General features: G+C 34.6%; 1 protein-coding gene across 2 annotated transcripts; it reads left to right on the top strand.

Annotated features, from left to right (window-relative positions):
• Positions 1-1,839: 1,839 nt before the first annotated feature.
• LOC116340664 (opioid-binding protein/cell adhesion molecule homolog) lies at positions 1,840-15,731 on the top strand. 2 transcript variants are annotated; one of them, XM_031767272.1, is made up of 12 exons: positions 1,840-1,968; positions 2,042-3,576; positions 12,217-12,317; positions 12,979-13,131; positions 13,255-13,340; positions 13,397-13,524; positions 13,889-13,963; positions 14,045-14,098; positions 14,217-14,354; positions 14,532-14,681; positions 14,771-14,842; positions 15,484-15,731. In XM_031767272.1, exons 2-12 carry the CDS (start codon positions 3,498-3,500, stop codon positions 15,588-15,590), a joined length of 1,143 nt encoding a protein of 380 aa, XP_031623132.1. In that variant the 5' UTR covers positions 1,840-1,968; positions 2,042-3,497; the 3' UTR covers positions 15,591-15,731. The 2 variants fall into 2 exon arrangements, with proteins under 2 accessions (XP_031623132.1, XP_031623131.1); XM_031767271.1 differs by having other exon boundaries at positions 1,840-3,576.
• Positions 15,732-16,081: the final 350 nt, after the last annotated feature.

Below are 16,081 nucleotides of genomic sequence, written 5' to 3'. Positions count from 1 at the left end.
TGCTGCGCGCTCAATGGGGTGAAGAAGTGTAAATTTACACAATTTAGCTTGTTATTCTTTTGCGACCGAGTGTTTTGTGCAACAATAGCCAAAATTTTATTTGAATGTTGGCAATTTCAATTAGCCGAACGTCTCAATGTTCAACGAATCATAATACGAAAAAACAACAACAAAGTTTTGGGCTATGAAAAAAACGGGATCATCGTCTACACCATCGTCTACGGTTGATGAGGATATGCAGCATGTTTATCGTTCGATTTGAACTTTTGATGACCATTAAACAGTTGCAACATAAATTAGCACCTCGTAATCAACGATATCCGTTTCATAATCAGTCTGAATCGGGATTATAAAAGCATTTTTTTCGCTTCTCTTCTATTCTCTTATTTTTTTCTTCATCATCATCATCGCCATCACCGTTTGAAATGAGCATTTCGTTTTCTTTGAAAGATGGTTATTTCGTTCTAATTTTAGAGAGTGGCAGCAGGTATTTGGCCATTACAAAAGAGAAACATTGAGTTGGTGTTGGGTTCAGCTGGTTTCGCATTGCAAACGAATAAAATGCATTCTCTGGCTAAACGAATGAAGATAGTGAGCGTACGATATGGATAATCCCTCTTTCTTAAGTACAATTTAACACTTTTTGCATTTAATATTCGCATCGTTCAGCGTTTTCGTCTTGAATCCATAGTGTGTTCTCGGTGTTCGTGTGTGTGTATGCATTGTTAAATCCAAGTTTGTAGTCGGTACAAATTTATTTCATAGTAACATGTATCGTGTTTCTTATTAGCGTTTCAATACACTTTATGTGACCGTACGTCGATCCCAAAAGCGCGCGCGAAAGGGACGATTCGCTTTCTTTCGAGCTCCTTGGCTTTGCTTTGTTTTGGTTGTGTGTGCTCTTTTTTTGAAATGCAACCGGGCGCTAAAACGGTGGAGTTTCAAATGCTATAAAATCCCGTTATATTCCGTACAAAAGGTTTTATGTTGAATCAAAATCACAGTGAAAATAATAAGTAATAATAATATGAGCCACCGAACAAACCAAAATAACTAGCAAAATACGTATAATAATGATAATAATAATGTACAGTGGATTTTATTATGTATGCTATCGAAGCGTTCTGTGTGTATAATGGATGAAAAAGAGAGGGATCGCGCTTTTTCTGTGGTACACACGCAAAGTTGGTGAGTCGTCAAACGCGACCAAACCACCAAAATCCCAACAACAATTATACGTTTTCACTTTATCCATGCAAGTTTATGACTGTTAGAGGTAGAAAAACCTCTCGCACACACAAACCCATACACATTCACAAAGTGTACCTGTTTTCTCTTGAGTGAACGCAAGCGGTAATTTACCGAAACACACACACATTGAAATTGTGCATTCAGAAGCGCACAAGTTCAAGAGAACCAAACACAGTGGCATAACAACAACAACAATCACAGCACAAATCTACACAACAGCAACGAAATAACAAGCCAAACAGTAAATATACATTTGATAATAAACGTGCCAAAGAACAGGGTAGCACGGCAGTGGCCGTTTGTATTTTGTATTTGATATGCCAAAGAAATGTGCTTTCGAGACGGATTTGTTATCCAAATCTATTTCATTTGACAACAAAACGCATGCGCTTGCCGACTGAAATGCCACGCAAATTTTTTCAAATAAATTTGTTTGAATTTTAAAGTGAACATTTCAACAAACTCATGCACTCCATCCATATACACACTGTCTGTGCTAAACGCGAGCTCGTTCTCTCAGTTGCTCTCAACAAGAAACGTATATACATATAATTCGAATCACCACGGCACCAACAGCCGAGGCTTGAGTCAAAATCCATCCAAATACGAAAATTTGAATAACAGTTTTTCGGTAACGTGCAGCGCTTGCAATTGTTATTAACGTTTCATCCGTCGAAGCCGATAGTCGACTCATGGAGACGATCACTCTCGCTCAGTGTGAGTGAACACGCGAACCGCTTTCCAAGCAATTTCAAATTGAATTCAATTGTAATTTCAAAACGACTAATAGATACTTTTTTTTTTGAAAGGTGAACAAAGACACAAAATAACAAATAAAAATACACGGCCGGATGTGCAGTGGCATTACAAAAGCAATAACAACATCATCAACAACAACAAAAAAAATCTCAGTGGATTCTGTTGATATTCGTAAAAAGCGAGAATTTTCAGAGTTGTTTTTTTCCCAAAGAATTGGAATATTCGGCTGCGGCAAACAGGAAAACAATTCAAATCCTTTGTTTTTCATTTACATACATGAAGTCGAAAGTTCAATACAAAAACATACACAAACACCGTGATTTTTTCTTATTCGATTTATTTTTGCTTTTTCAATCTCGTTGAATGCATCACGTAACGTATTCAATTTGCTTTTGGTGAATTTCATTTATGCAAATTCGAAACGGGTCCGAGTCGATAAATTTGATGTGCTGTTCTATCTCATTTGGCCAAAGCACTCTATACTCACGATTCACTGCTGGACCAATAAAACCGTGTTATTTTGTATGGAAAATCGAGCGTGAAAAACTTTTCGAGGAAACAGAATCACAAATGAGCGCATCACGTATCAGCTGTATTCATCATTGCAAATAAATCAAGTGTCAACTGAATAGAATTTAATACAAGCGAAAAAGGAAAAAAAAGAGCAACACACCGAACAAGAAGAGAAAAAAACCTAGTAAAAGAGAAACGAGAACAAGGATAACGAAGAATAGTGTGACGTAGCTCATTTGCCAGAAAGTGATCCTTTTGCCTTCAAGCTCTCTCTGCACTGCATCTTTTGCATTGGAACAACGTGATCCTTTCGTGTATCATTCAACACTTTAAATCTTCGTTTTCCTTCATCATTCTTGGCTTTTGGCTGAATTGATGTTGGCTTATTTCTTCGCGTTCGTCGGTTTTCAAAACTTGAAAATTTCTTCATCGTAGTTGTTATTGTGTGCTGCCGCCGCTGCCATCGCCGTTCTTGTCGTCAGTTCGGTCCGTGTCATTCAGTGCATTGTGCGATTTTAAAGAGAAACCCAAAAAAGCGTGCGGTATTTGTGTTTTAGTGAAAACTCTCTCGGTCTTTGTGCGGCTTGTACAAAATTCCAAAGTGTGCAACCGTCAGTTGAGTGCAAGTGTTGCGAACATCGCTCTTATTTATGTGTTTTATTGTGTGTTTTTGATGACAAATTTTTCCATGCCATTGTGAAAAAAAAACAGACGAAGCAAATATAAAAAAACACTCCGGTGTATGTATGTGTGTGTGAGCGCGGGCTCACTTGTTACAATTGTTCGGGCGCGTATTTTTTTCTGCATTTAGAGCCGTTTTTCTATTTTATTTACCATTTTAAATCTTTGCTCGCTCATTTGTTACCCCCCATTTCAACCATTATTCGTCTCTCTCTTCCGCACTTTGTCGTCATCGCAAAACTTGTCGCGATTGTTTTTTGTAGTGTCGTTTTCAACCGCAAACAATAATAATTATGAGGAAGTTGTTTGTTTATTTGATTTATGTGTTTGCGTTAAAATTCTGTGAAACTCTGCCACCAGATATGATGACAGGTAAATTTATACGATTATCATCTATAAATATAAGAAATGCTCCATTTCGTTCTTTTTTACCCTCTGCATTGTTAAAAATCGCGTACAACATTTACGACGGTTCATTGGCGAGATAAACAACAATCTACTTTGAACTTTTACATCGGCACAATTTACCGAAATCTATTGTGTATGTCATCCATTGTTTGATTTAATTGCAATTTTAAGCCAAGTTTTGTAATCATTTATATAATGATTCGATTTGTAAGATCGAATGGTTTTTTTAGTTGTTTTTTCGACTATTTTCATACCAAAAATAACAAATTTTCATTAAAATATGTAGAATTCTAAAATGGAATATTATTTTAGAAACAAACACTTTCGAAATTCTCTTAATTAACCTTGAACTCTCTGGAAGAAACCTAAAAAAAATCAGCAATTAATTTAAAGTAAATTATTATTAAGATCAAGGTACAATAGATCAAACAAACATGGAAAAATGTTTACTTGTTGTTAATGATGGTTTATTTACCACTTTGCGTATAGTTAATACCAATTTCAATTTAAATGTGTTGAAAATGCCAAAGATTGATTTAAAATTCGAATTGTGTGTTTATGCGTTTCATTTGCGTCGAAGAAAAAAAACAAATTGGTTTTGTTCATTTTCTCACTCCCACTCCATATTTGATTCATTAAATTATTGTGTAATTTGAATGAGAAATCAAATGAATTCATTGCTGCGAAAAGAGAGAGAGAGAGAGAGAGACCAAAGCGTAAAATTCTGTGGCAAATCATCAGAAAAATTTATATCGGCAACAAGAAATAATCCAAATGAAAACATAAAGGTTTCAATTTCAATTCAATGATATTTAATGGCATTCGACGTCGATGTTTGATTATGGTATTCAATCAATGTTATTAAAGCTATGGTGCTGCAACAAAAGACAATGGCAATAATGTGTTGCCCGTTCGAATTGAACAACTTATCATTTCCAGCATATTTACCTTATTAAATTGCACGAAAGTGTAGAATCAATGCATGCGATTCGTCGACTCGGAGTCAAATGGAAAATTGAATTGATAGAGAGGAAAAATAAAGAAGAAGAAGAAACAGCGGCAACATGAATGTGAGCAAAAAAAAATTGTGTATAAAAAAGAGAGTAAAATCGCCGTAAAACGAATAAATTGGCCCGAACGATAAAATCAGATATCGTATTACTGTCAGTTGTAGAATACGAGTTATGGCCTGAATCACAACAAACAAGCTGAATGCAAATTATATATGCCAAATCTTTTGGAAATTTTTAATAAACCAAATACGAATATTTAATTTTATGTTTTCTCTTTCACTCACTCTAATTTGCTCGTTGATCGCCTCGTTCACTTGCTGCCACATTGGCTTTGCAATCAATTCGGTGTGTTTTTTTTACTCTTCTGTGTGCACAGTGGTCGATGTTCAGAATACCGCAGCTCGTTCGGGTGAAATATGCTGAATCGCCAGTTTATCGTTTTTTTTCCACACGCCAAAAGTTAACAAAGCTAGAGAAAAAAAACACAGACACCAGTGATGGCAGTGGCAACAACAACAACAGCCAAACCACCAAAACCAAATTGGCCAGAGAGTGAAAATCATTTCAACCGTATGCCATTTAGTGAGGTGAATGAGTGCACACACACAAATCGTTCTGTACAAATAGTGTGCGATTTACATTGGGGAACAAGCGATTCATTTCAAACAGGTTTACAAATCAGAATTTAATAGGCTTCAACCGTTTACCGGCAATTTAATACAGTTGATGCGATGAATGATGATGACCTGCCCGGGCGCGTGATTGTGTGGTCGTACTACGAAATTTATCTTCCACCCTCTCGAAAGTGTTGAACACTCTCACTCCATTTCTCATTCTCTCTTCTGTTCTCAACAAATGAATTCAAAATCGTGCAAAAGTGGATAGGTTTTTGTGCGCATTCAATTGAAACAAAGCCTTGGCCACGAATAATACACTCACCTATTCGAAGCTCAGACCGTAACATGTCGTCCATACTGAGAAAAAAAAATCTTCATATAGATAAATGCCGCCTTTCATTAAGCCCAACCATTTTCATTCGAATTGCTTAACTTGCTGATTCGGTTTTTATTCGCGGTGCAAAGCAGCAAAAAAGCGAACAACAGCGTTAACAAACAAGTACCGCATTGAACATAATACCAATTCAAGTGCTCACCAATTCAAATTTAAACAAATATTTGATTATCACATTAATTAAAGACACGATGCCAAGCGTGTGCTTTTTAATGAAAAACAAAATGCAATGCACGAACTACATCGAATACCATTTGAATGGTAATCATTTATTTAAAATATTTGCATTTTCATCTTCGTTCCGAATTTAAATCGAGGATAAAGGAAATGTGCATCGATGTTTGGACGACTATAACATCGTGTAGGACAGATCAAATTGGTAACGATACACCATCAAAATGTTAATTCCACGCAAATTGTGTTGGTTTCCACCCAAACAGAGAATTATTTTCGTATATTGCGTCTAATTTTTTTTTCGGAGCTAAAATATCCCATTTTGCGAACGAAATGACAACATAAAAACGGTAATTTAAAAATAACTCGCTAAAAATCATAACCTATCCATTGATATGATTTATTAAATTTCTACCGTCTTGTATTTAGCGTCGATATGAGCGGCATTTCAAATGCTTTATTACCCTTATACTGTGTGAATCAAATACATAAATACATGAACGCAAAAGCAACAACAGCGGCAGCAAACAACAAACTACTAGGCACCTCGTGCAAACCTCAAGACTTACATACATCCACATGAAATAATAATAAAAAAAACTAATGTTCGAATAACAAAGAGCGCCCGAAAAAATATAGGTTCGGAAATAATTCTTCCTTTTGTCAAGATTAACCAAAAAAAAAGAAGCATAAAAATCGTGTACAAAACACACATATGTCATAAGCAATTTTTTTGGAATTTTCACCATTTACACCGGCGAAACACAATGAAAATGAAAACGATTTTTTTTTCGGCTCTTTATGGTATTGCAAGCAAACATACATATACAGCTATATGAATAAATGACACGAATCTTGCACTTCAAACAGATTGAAAAATGGCCAAGTAAGGCAAGAGATGTTGTTCTCTCTATTCATTCACATGTTCAAATTACAAGATGTCTCCGGCTACATATTGAATAATTCATTTGATGCATCGTTGCTTATAATTTAACTCAGACTGACATTGTGCTTTGTGCATTCGACAAAAGCAACTCTTTAGCAGCTGTGCCAAAGAAATGGGTCAGTCTAATGATCAAGTAAAATCATATGTGAATATATATCGTCTGAATTCTATTTTATTTGTTCGTTCAAAACATAATCATCAAATTTATGATTTTTATTTCCTTCGCTTATATTTTTTTCTTTCTGTTCGTTTATTGTCGGCACATTTTATTTTTCGGCAATGAAAGTTTGAAAACGAAGCAAATTGCTTGCAAAATGTTTTTATACAGTAATTGTGTCTCGTTAGTGTTTAAAGATGGTTGGGTGTTGTGGTTTGCGAAGAGCACGCAAAGTCGCTATTTGGTATGGAAAATAGATGGTGAAACAGTAACCATTGACTGTCACACATGATTTGCCGTCACACGAACAAAATTCTTAGCGCGCTCAAGACAATTTTCCACCGCCATGTTCCCATCAAATGTGAAAAACGATAAACAGAGACACGAATTTTACTCCAATTTCCATCAAAAATTATTAAACTCAAACCCACAACCGAAAATAATAAAAGAAACAGAACCGTTGTGTATAGTTTCTTGCACATATGGTTCAACGAACGGTATTTGCTTCATTGAGCACATGCTGAAAATAAGATATCATTAACTATCCGAAGAAAAAAAATATCTACATAACAAACTTTCCCCGTTTCAAAAGGGATCGGATTTGGTTTATGCTCGAACTTATTAAGACATGTGGAATATTTCAAACGACTCCGACATTTATAATGGTGAACAGCACACGATTTGCATGTATTATTTTATGCATTTTATTCTGTTTGTCTCGTAGTATATAGGTGAATAAAAATTCCCCGAAAAAAATGGATTTTTATTTAGTGTGCGTTTTGATATGGCTTTTTCTTTTATTATGGCACATCGTTGCAGATAGAAACAAGTTTTTAAATTCTTCTTAGAGAAAGAGAATAACTAAAACGTATATACCATTCAAAAAATGCTTTTGATTTATTTGAATGGAACAGAAGCGGACGATGATGATGACGACGACAACAACAACGGAACACCAAATGCGAAATGGCGCTTTATTCGCGAGATAAAGAGCGAAATATAATGAAAAGACACTGGATCGCGCTCATGCTGTTAACGAATATTTCGCTATAAATTACCTGTTCAATGTAATTGGTTGTTGAAAAACAGACCACAATTTTTTGGATGTGTGTCGAGTTCCGTTTGAATACACATTCCTCCATCCACTCTCCAAGTCTTACTCTGAAAAATTTTCATCGTGCACTGGTATTTGTTTTCATTTCACGCCAAATCCCCGAAAAATCGGACCGATGATCCAAATTCTCATCTCTCTCTCTCTCTCTCTCTCTCTCTCTCTCTCTCTCTTCGAAACTAAAATCCGCATAAATGCAAATAAAACGACCTAAACATGCTGGCGACTGAATAACATTGTATCTTTTTGGTTTTTATACCTTATTTCAATTTATGCTCATCATAAAATGAATAATTATCTTTATTTATTCCATTTTCGCTCTGGCGCCTCTATTCATCGACGTTGTATAACAAATTATTTGAAATCACCTGCAGAAAATAAAAATTCAATGAAATTGCTCAGACATTTGGTATTTTGTCGGCCTCTGCCAACGCCAAAGTGTGTATTTTATAATTCTAGCGAAATAGCGCAAAAAAAAACGCATACCAAAATAAAATAGACATCAACGTTAACATTCATTGTTTCATAAGTCGATCGCAATGGGCTATATAAATGCTGTGAACCATGAATAATATATTTGTAATGTCTGAAGTGGCGATCAGACGCCTTTTCAATCGCAAATAATAATTTAATCCAATGCTTTCGATTTGGCACAATCGCCCTTGTTGATGAATGGTCCGCATTGTTTGGTGCTTTTTCCATGCCAATCGATTTTTAATTGTTTATTCAGTTATTTCCGTGCAATTATTATGTCCCAATTTTGAAATAAAACGTAAAAATTTTCCAGTCACTTCTTATTTTTCCATTTCACTTGAAAATAAAACCACACACAATTTTCGTTCATTCGAAAGATTTTTTGTTTTGTTTTGTTTTCATTTCTTAAAAATAATTATAGAATTATTTTGCCGTTGCCGTCATTTATTTTGCTTACATATCTATTGTCGTGAGAAAGACAGACGGCTCCATTTACACCAATTACATTTACTTACAAATAAATGAATAATGGTGAACAACCGGATGTGGCAAATCATAAATTGTATTCAAATTCAAATTTTTTGAACCACTCTATGCATGTCAGCCAAAGCGAAATCATATCACACGCTCTTCCACACTCGTGACGCAGGAAATCTAAATGTGTGTTATTTTTATGCATTCTCTCTCACTCTCTCTGTTTGCTTTCTATTTATTTTCCCAAAGATTTCTTTATTTTCTCATTTCACCAAAGAAATTTTAATGAAAAGAAAAATGTATGGATTTTTAACGTGATTGTTGACGTTGGCAATCCACGGAACTTCTTTTTTTTATACCCCTAAGATGTCTACAGCCAGATTATAAGTTCGAGTTGTAGAAGCGGGAACGATTTGCCTTCGCAAACATTGTAGAAGAGAAAAAAAATTATATTGTATCGTTTTCAGAACCATATAATTTTCGGATTGTGTAAGTTGAGTATACGTTATTTCATTGTTGCATGTTCACTTATTCAGCCTTACGTCTTTCTATTCTTTTGTTTATCCTCACCTTTCCTTCGCGTCTTCGGCAAATATAAGGTTGTTATTGTTTTTTATTAGGAGGCATGACATTTTCAAATTCTTTCATGTTTTCTTTTTGCGCGCGCTCACCAGCTCCAGAGAAATTTTCGCTCATTTTCCTGTCGACAAGTTTGTTACTTTCGTTTCTGTTCTCTTTTTTTTCGTTTGAAAAAGAGCAAGCAATTTTATTGCGATTACGAGCACTGAACTGTATCCACACACTTTAAGCTATAGATCACAGATACAAGGTAAACAGACACTACGGACAGTGGAAAGGAAACTTCTCGTGACCGGCGACGTATAACCACTGCAGAACAACCCAATGGACTCAAACAATTGACTGTTCAGTTTTAGCGCCACACAAATTGTTTTTTATCGCACTGAAATTAGTGAGTGGTTTATACAAACCATACACATCAAATTAGAAAATTATGCATAATTTTCGGCTGTGCCGTGTATAAATATCCAATTATCAACAATGTTTCAAACAGAATTTCAGTATCCACCCCATCTGGTTTTTTAAACGATGACTTGGGATGAGGTTATTATACTAGAAAATTGAATCAGCCACTTAAAATTATTCGAGGGCCGCGCCGCAAGAATTGCTATGAATGGAAATATCTTTTTAAGTATTACTTATTATGAAAATTGAACAAACTGGGAAAAAAACGCTATGACTTCATGATAAAAAAAGACGCAATTGAAAGGATTTAATTGGAATTTGTATATAAACAGTTGGAATTGATTTGAAACAAGAAGAGACTCGATTGTTCGAAATATGCACGTTTTCTTTTATTTCAAATTTGTTTTTCCGGACTTTTCGAAAGCGAAGAAAGAAGGATTATCTGCTTAATTAGTATTCATGACATCATTGTACTGCTCACGTTGTACTGCTCACGGGAGCCTTATTGTTTGAATTAATTGACGGTAACGCAGGCATTTAAGTGAACGTGGTTTCCGATGTCAGGCTGCTTCACTTCTACGTTTAGTGTCCGTCCGTATGTTTTTCGGTGATGCATTTCTTATGAAACGTTTTTCTCCTACCACAAACCAAAAATTCATATTTCAAATGTCGAAAATTAGATCTTGGCCTTTTGGGAAAATTCAAGTTTAGCAGGTGTTTTTGCTCGTGAAATGAACATTGTGATTTGATATTTTACATTTCGTTTTTTTTTCTTTCTTTTTTTCGAGTGTGAAAAGAACGCAAGATAAAAGCGTGTTGATGTCTGGAAAATGTGGCTCCAATTTCAGATCCTCCCTCTGAACTTGATCCGATAATTTGTGTGATATCTTAAAACTAATTCCACTAATAATTATTTTCACATCATTTTTGAACACGGAATTGTGTCATTTTCGATGGTTTGAGTTTGTATAAAATACGAACGTGTCTCATTAAATAACGAGATTGTTTAAAATTGCGGAAGAAATTGGACATTTATAGTGATCCTTTCTGAAGGATTACCGCCGGAATAATGAGAAAATGTTTGAAAAAAAGATGCTCCAAAATAATGCATAATAAGCAAGATAATATACGAACTAATAAAACCGAGCAAATACGCAATGTGAAGAAAAAAAGGAAAACAGAAAACGTAACACCAGTTATGGAACTCATTTTGTTTGGATTAAAATTCCATGGCGTTTACACACTTGTTACCAGTTATCCAATATTTGTGTGATGTGAGTTGGTTTTGATGGAACAAAAAGTGGTTGGGCTTGTACACGCTGGCAAAGAAGATGCCCGGCGTTGAATTTAACGATTTTCGAGCTGTTATTTGAACATGATCATGGATTTTAATTAGTGTTGCGTGCAACATTGATAGTAATGACTGTGTCTCAGCAGTCAGCAGAAGTACTTGCGTTGCGCAAATATAGCTGAAGTACAAGAGGTGTTATGATTATTATTATTTCTGTCCGCATTGGCATTTTTAAAATTGTTTTTTTTTCGACGGCTTGAATTTCTTTTTTATTCATCTTCGGTCGTTTTTTTTTCTATAAAAAAAGCGCTGGCAAATTTATTTTATAAGGGATGTTAAAGTATCGCGCACATGTTTTTCCGTTTGTCACACATTATTGTGTAGCTCAAGCACTGGTTTTGGCTTGTGCCGTAAAAAAGGGAAAAAAACTGCTCATAATTTAATGGAATGCTTTGCGTTTGCCATTTTACTCTCACACATTTTTATAACCATTGTCGAGAAAAACAAACATACAAAATTAGTTCGTTTTTTTTCTGCTGCTTATTGTACCACTGAAATGTCGCTAAAAACGATGACAATGATGGTGTATAACCAACACATTCTGCTTCATTTTACAAGTAACTACCCGAAAATTTTCTGTCTATTCCTTGAAAACTAATAACCGTATTTTATAGCTTTTATAAACAGTCGCGCTGACATTTGAAAATTTTTTGTGCCAACAAAAAGGAAATGCACCCCACCACCGAATTGCTACGGAAAAAAGTAGCTCGTAAAATTAACATTTAATATATCCGAGTGGAAGGAGAGAGACATTCTATTCGCTCTCATCATTCCGATAATAATAATTGTTTAAAATTGTCTTTTTCCTCTTTGTGTCTCCCCTTCCCGCTTCATCTTTATGTATGTGACGTGATGTTTTGGTGTTTTGGGCGATGCGCGCACTTGGATACAATATTCCAAATCCTGTAGCAGCTGATCCGAATTTCGTTTCACCAATTGCGAATGTTACAGTTCCGGTTGGAAGAGAAGCCGTTCTAACTTGCATCGTTCATGACCTATATACATACAAGGTAAGAATAAATGTAAAACTATCGTTTGCTCGCGCGTCCGTTCGCGCGCACACACACACAGATTTCATCGTCTGCAAATCATTGCTGAATGTTTGTCATCTCCGTATCACTCAGTCAGAAATATACGATTATTGCTGATGCAAATGTTGAGACTGTTGCATGTCACTTTTCATAAAGCTAATTCTTGACTTTATTATGCATACGATACGTAATATGTTGACATAAAATTGCATGTAAATTGAAAATACCACATTTGTTTAGCAAAACCTTTAGTCAACATTCACTTCAAATTGCAATCACAACTGCGAACGAATAAAGTCAATTTTTATGTTTTTTCGATGGTGGCAAGACATTTATTTCCTATTTTTTTTGGTATGTTTTTATTATCATCATCGAAAATCTCATCTTGCAATTCCATATCATTGCATCCTGTCACGGTTAAATATTTGGATGGAATTTTTGTCATTTTATCAAACATTCTGCAGATTTGATGTGAACATTCTTCGAATGCAATGGTGCTTTGTTTATATTTATTCTGCGAAAAAGATATAGAGAAATGGATAGTTGGAAGAAAATTGTTTCAATTTTTGTAAATTTTTCTTTCGTTTTCGTTGCATTTTCCTCTTCAGATTGTTTATTGGTCGATTATTTTTGATTTTAGGTGGCATTTTTGAGGGTCGACACTCAAACGATTTTGACTATTCAAAATAACACGATCACAAAAAATCATCGAATCGGCATAACGCACACCGAAAATCGAATGTGGCAATTGCGGATACGCGATGTTAAAGAATCAGATCAAGGATGGTATATGGTAAATTTTGAAAGAACCAATTATATCCCATTCATTTTGATACAAAGAATTTTCACAAAAATTGAAAGTGAAAAAGAAACCAACATAAACAAATTTGTTTTCTTCAAACTTTTCGCTGTTTAGTGCCAGATCAACACGGATCCGATGAAATCGGCGTTGGGCTATTTGGCGGTTGTGGTGCCACCGGATATCATCGATTATGACACAAGGTAAAAAACACGAATTGCATTATAAAACAATATTTATAACACATCTCATTTTGAAGTCACGACATGACTGTCGATGAAGGCCAAAACGTGACTTTGCACTGCGAAGCAGTGGGATTGCCTGAGCCTACCATTGAATGGAGACGCGAAAGCAAAAAACCATTGATGTCGATCGGAAGCGAAGAAAGTTTGTACACTTCTTAATTTCACAAAGTAGCAACTCAAACAAAAAAAACACACACACAAGTTGTGTTGAAAATTTACTCAAGTTGTTTGTTGTGTCCCCGCAAACATTTCACCGCCTCTTCTTTCCTTATTTTTCCTCCATTTTTTTGTAGTAATAATCAAATTACAGTTGTTTATAATTGGTTTTGTTGTGACTACTTTTCAGCAATGCTGAATAATTTGTCGTATTCATTGTTCAATTTCGATTCGACTTTTAGTTGTTCAATTTTTTTTTTCGGCCACTTCTTTTGATGACGATTATTTAATAATTTCTTTTTCATATGCTTTACATTCGATGCGGTTGCGGTTCGAACTTTTTTGTATAGTTTTTACAATCAAAGGATCAACATTAATGCTACGACATGCGAATCGACATATGAATGGCGCTTTTCTTTGCATTGGTACGATTTGATTAAATCCAAATATTTTATTCCCATAAATTTCTTTATGTTTTTTTTGCTCATGATTTACTGTATCTTCAGCTTCGAATGGCGTGCCACCAACCGTATCCAAACGAATTATGCTTGCCGTCAATTGTAAGTTTTCCCATTCATTCTCATTGGCGAAAAAAAAATGTGTTTCAACAATTTATCGAAAAATTCCTTCATGCCGATTTATGTTTATTATTTTTCAAATATATGTTCACTGCGTCAGTTGCACCGACGATTGTTGCACGACAAGAAAAGGTTCATGCTTCAATTGGTCAAAAGGTTGTTTTGGAATGCATTAGCGAATCGCATCCCAATTCCTTCAATTATTGGCTGGATCCAAGTGGCAAGAAAATTATACAAGGTGAGTTTCAATTCGACTCAGTTCACATTCTTCTACTTGTATAATTGCATACAGACGGAAAAATACTTTTCGCATAGTTTTCGTTCTAGTGAATTTTAAAGTATTTTCTCTTTTTTCCTCTCGCTCCCCCTTGAATACTTTGCATAAACAATGTGTTGAATGAATTTTGATATGTAGGAAGCATATATGAATCGATGACGATTGATTGCGTATTCAGAAACACGATGAAACTTGTCGTACGACTGTACGACATTGATGACTTTGGTGCTTACAAATGTATCGCAAATAATACATACGGAGAATCCGAGAAAGTTATTCATATTCATCGTAAGTCATATCATGGGTTATTTTCTTCATTCGTTCGGGTATGCTTTGTCAGTTTGACATTTTTCATTTCATCCTCTTTCCACAACTAGATTTCGACAGACGTGATGCACGAAAATCTGTGCTAGTAAATCAAGTGGAAAGTACTGAGTTCTTTAATAGCGGTGAGTTTTTATTGAATTTTTCAAACAACAACTTGAAAGTGAAAGGTCAATGGTTCATTTTAGATATAAGTAAATTGCAACAAAATAACGCCAGTGATCATTTGAAAGAGTGTGTTATAGAATATTTAATATCAAATTCGGAAATTTACTATCGAACACACTTCTTCTTCATTAGAAGTTAAGTCTAAAAAATGGAAGTTACTGGCAATGGTATATCATTGAATGTAGAAACATGAAAATGACCTCAGCACAAATACACCATTGCATTTCTCAAGTGGCTTAGAATACATGGAAAATGATACTAAAGTGAATTTTCACTGAAAGGCTTGACGTCTCCTTTTTCTGTGTGTAGGTCTGTTTCTAATGTAAACATTCTTTTAACAGTTGTTGATGTTTCTTTCACGACTAATTTCTAGTAATTTCTGAAAGTTCTTCAAATTACTTCGTTTTTACACTCCTTCACGTTCAATTTTCTTATATTTAAAACTCTGTCTAAATGACACCTTTTGTTCTAAAAAAATCGTTATACTTTGTCTTCCATTCGAATATCAAATATTCGATTTATGCATCGATATTTTTGAACAGCACTCGTTGTTACTTTTTTCACACATTCAAGTATCTTTTTTTATTTTCCTATTTAGAATTCTTGGACTCTCAATATTATGAGCCCGGCGGTTCTGCGATAACGCCGTCAATATCATATATGTGCATTGCATTACTCCTTTCAATGTTGCTATCTTCATCATGACTGCATTTTTCGTCACTCATCACTAGAATTTGAGGCAAATATTTTATCGCTGCATCGCATCGCTTATCTGAATGTAACGTAGCCAATAAGTAATAAAGTAATAAATGAGTGTAAATCGCTCGACTAAAATACATTAGAAAACCAAGCAAAATATAATAAATATGCATAGTGTGTACATTTAAATAATGATTTTAATTCATTAAAATGAAGAATTGTAGCTGCATTTGATGGATATTTTAATTTTTATTCAATAATCAGCATAATTTAATTGATATAATTTGTTTATTTTTGGTTGTAAAAATTGCCAATATTGCAAAAAAAAAATTTCATTGATTATTTTCATTGCGATTGTGACGATTCATGAACTCATCAAGAATATTGTAGAATGGCCTTTTATATTAACAAATATCGTATAAATAAAATAAATAAAAAACACCATTAAACAAAACAATGAAACGATGCATTTTGTTTTTGCATGTTGCAAACGCATT

Source organism: Contarinia nasturtii, unplaced genomic scaffold (assembly GCF_009176525.2).
Source record: "Contarinia nasturtii isolate CC-2019 unplaced genomic scaffold, AAFC_CNas_1.1 Cnas_scaffold_695, whole genome shotgun sequence".
NCBI classification, from domain to species: domain Eukaryota; kingdom Metazoa; phylum Arthropoda; class Insecta; order Diptera; family Cecidomyiidae; genus Contarinia; species Contarinia nasturtii.
Note: the sequence above shows the minus strand (reverse complement) of the source record. Positions and strands in the feature narration are given on the sequence as shown.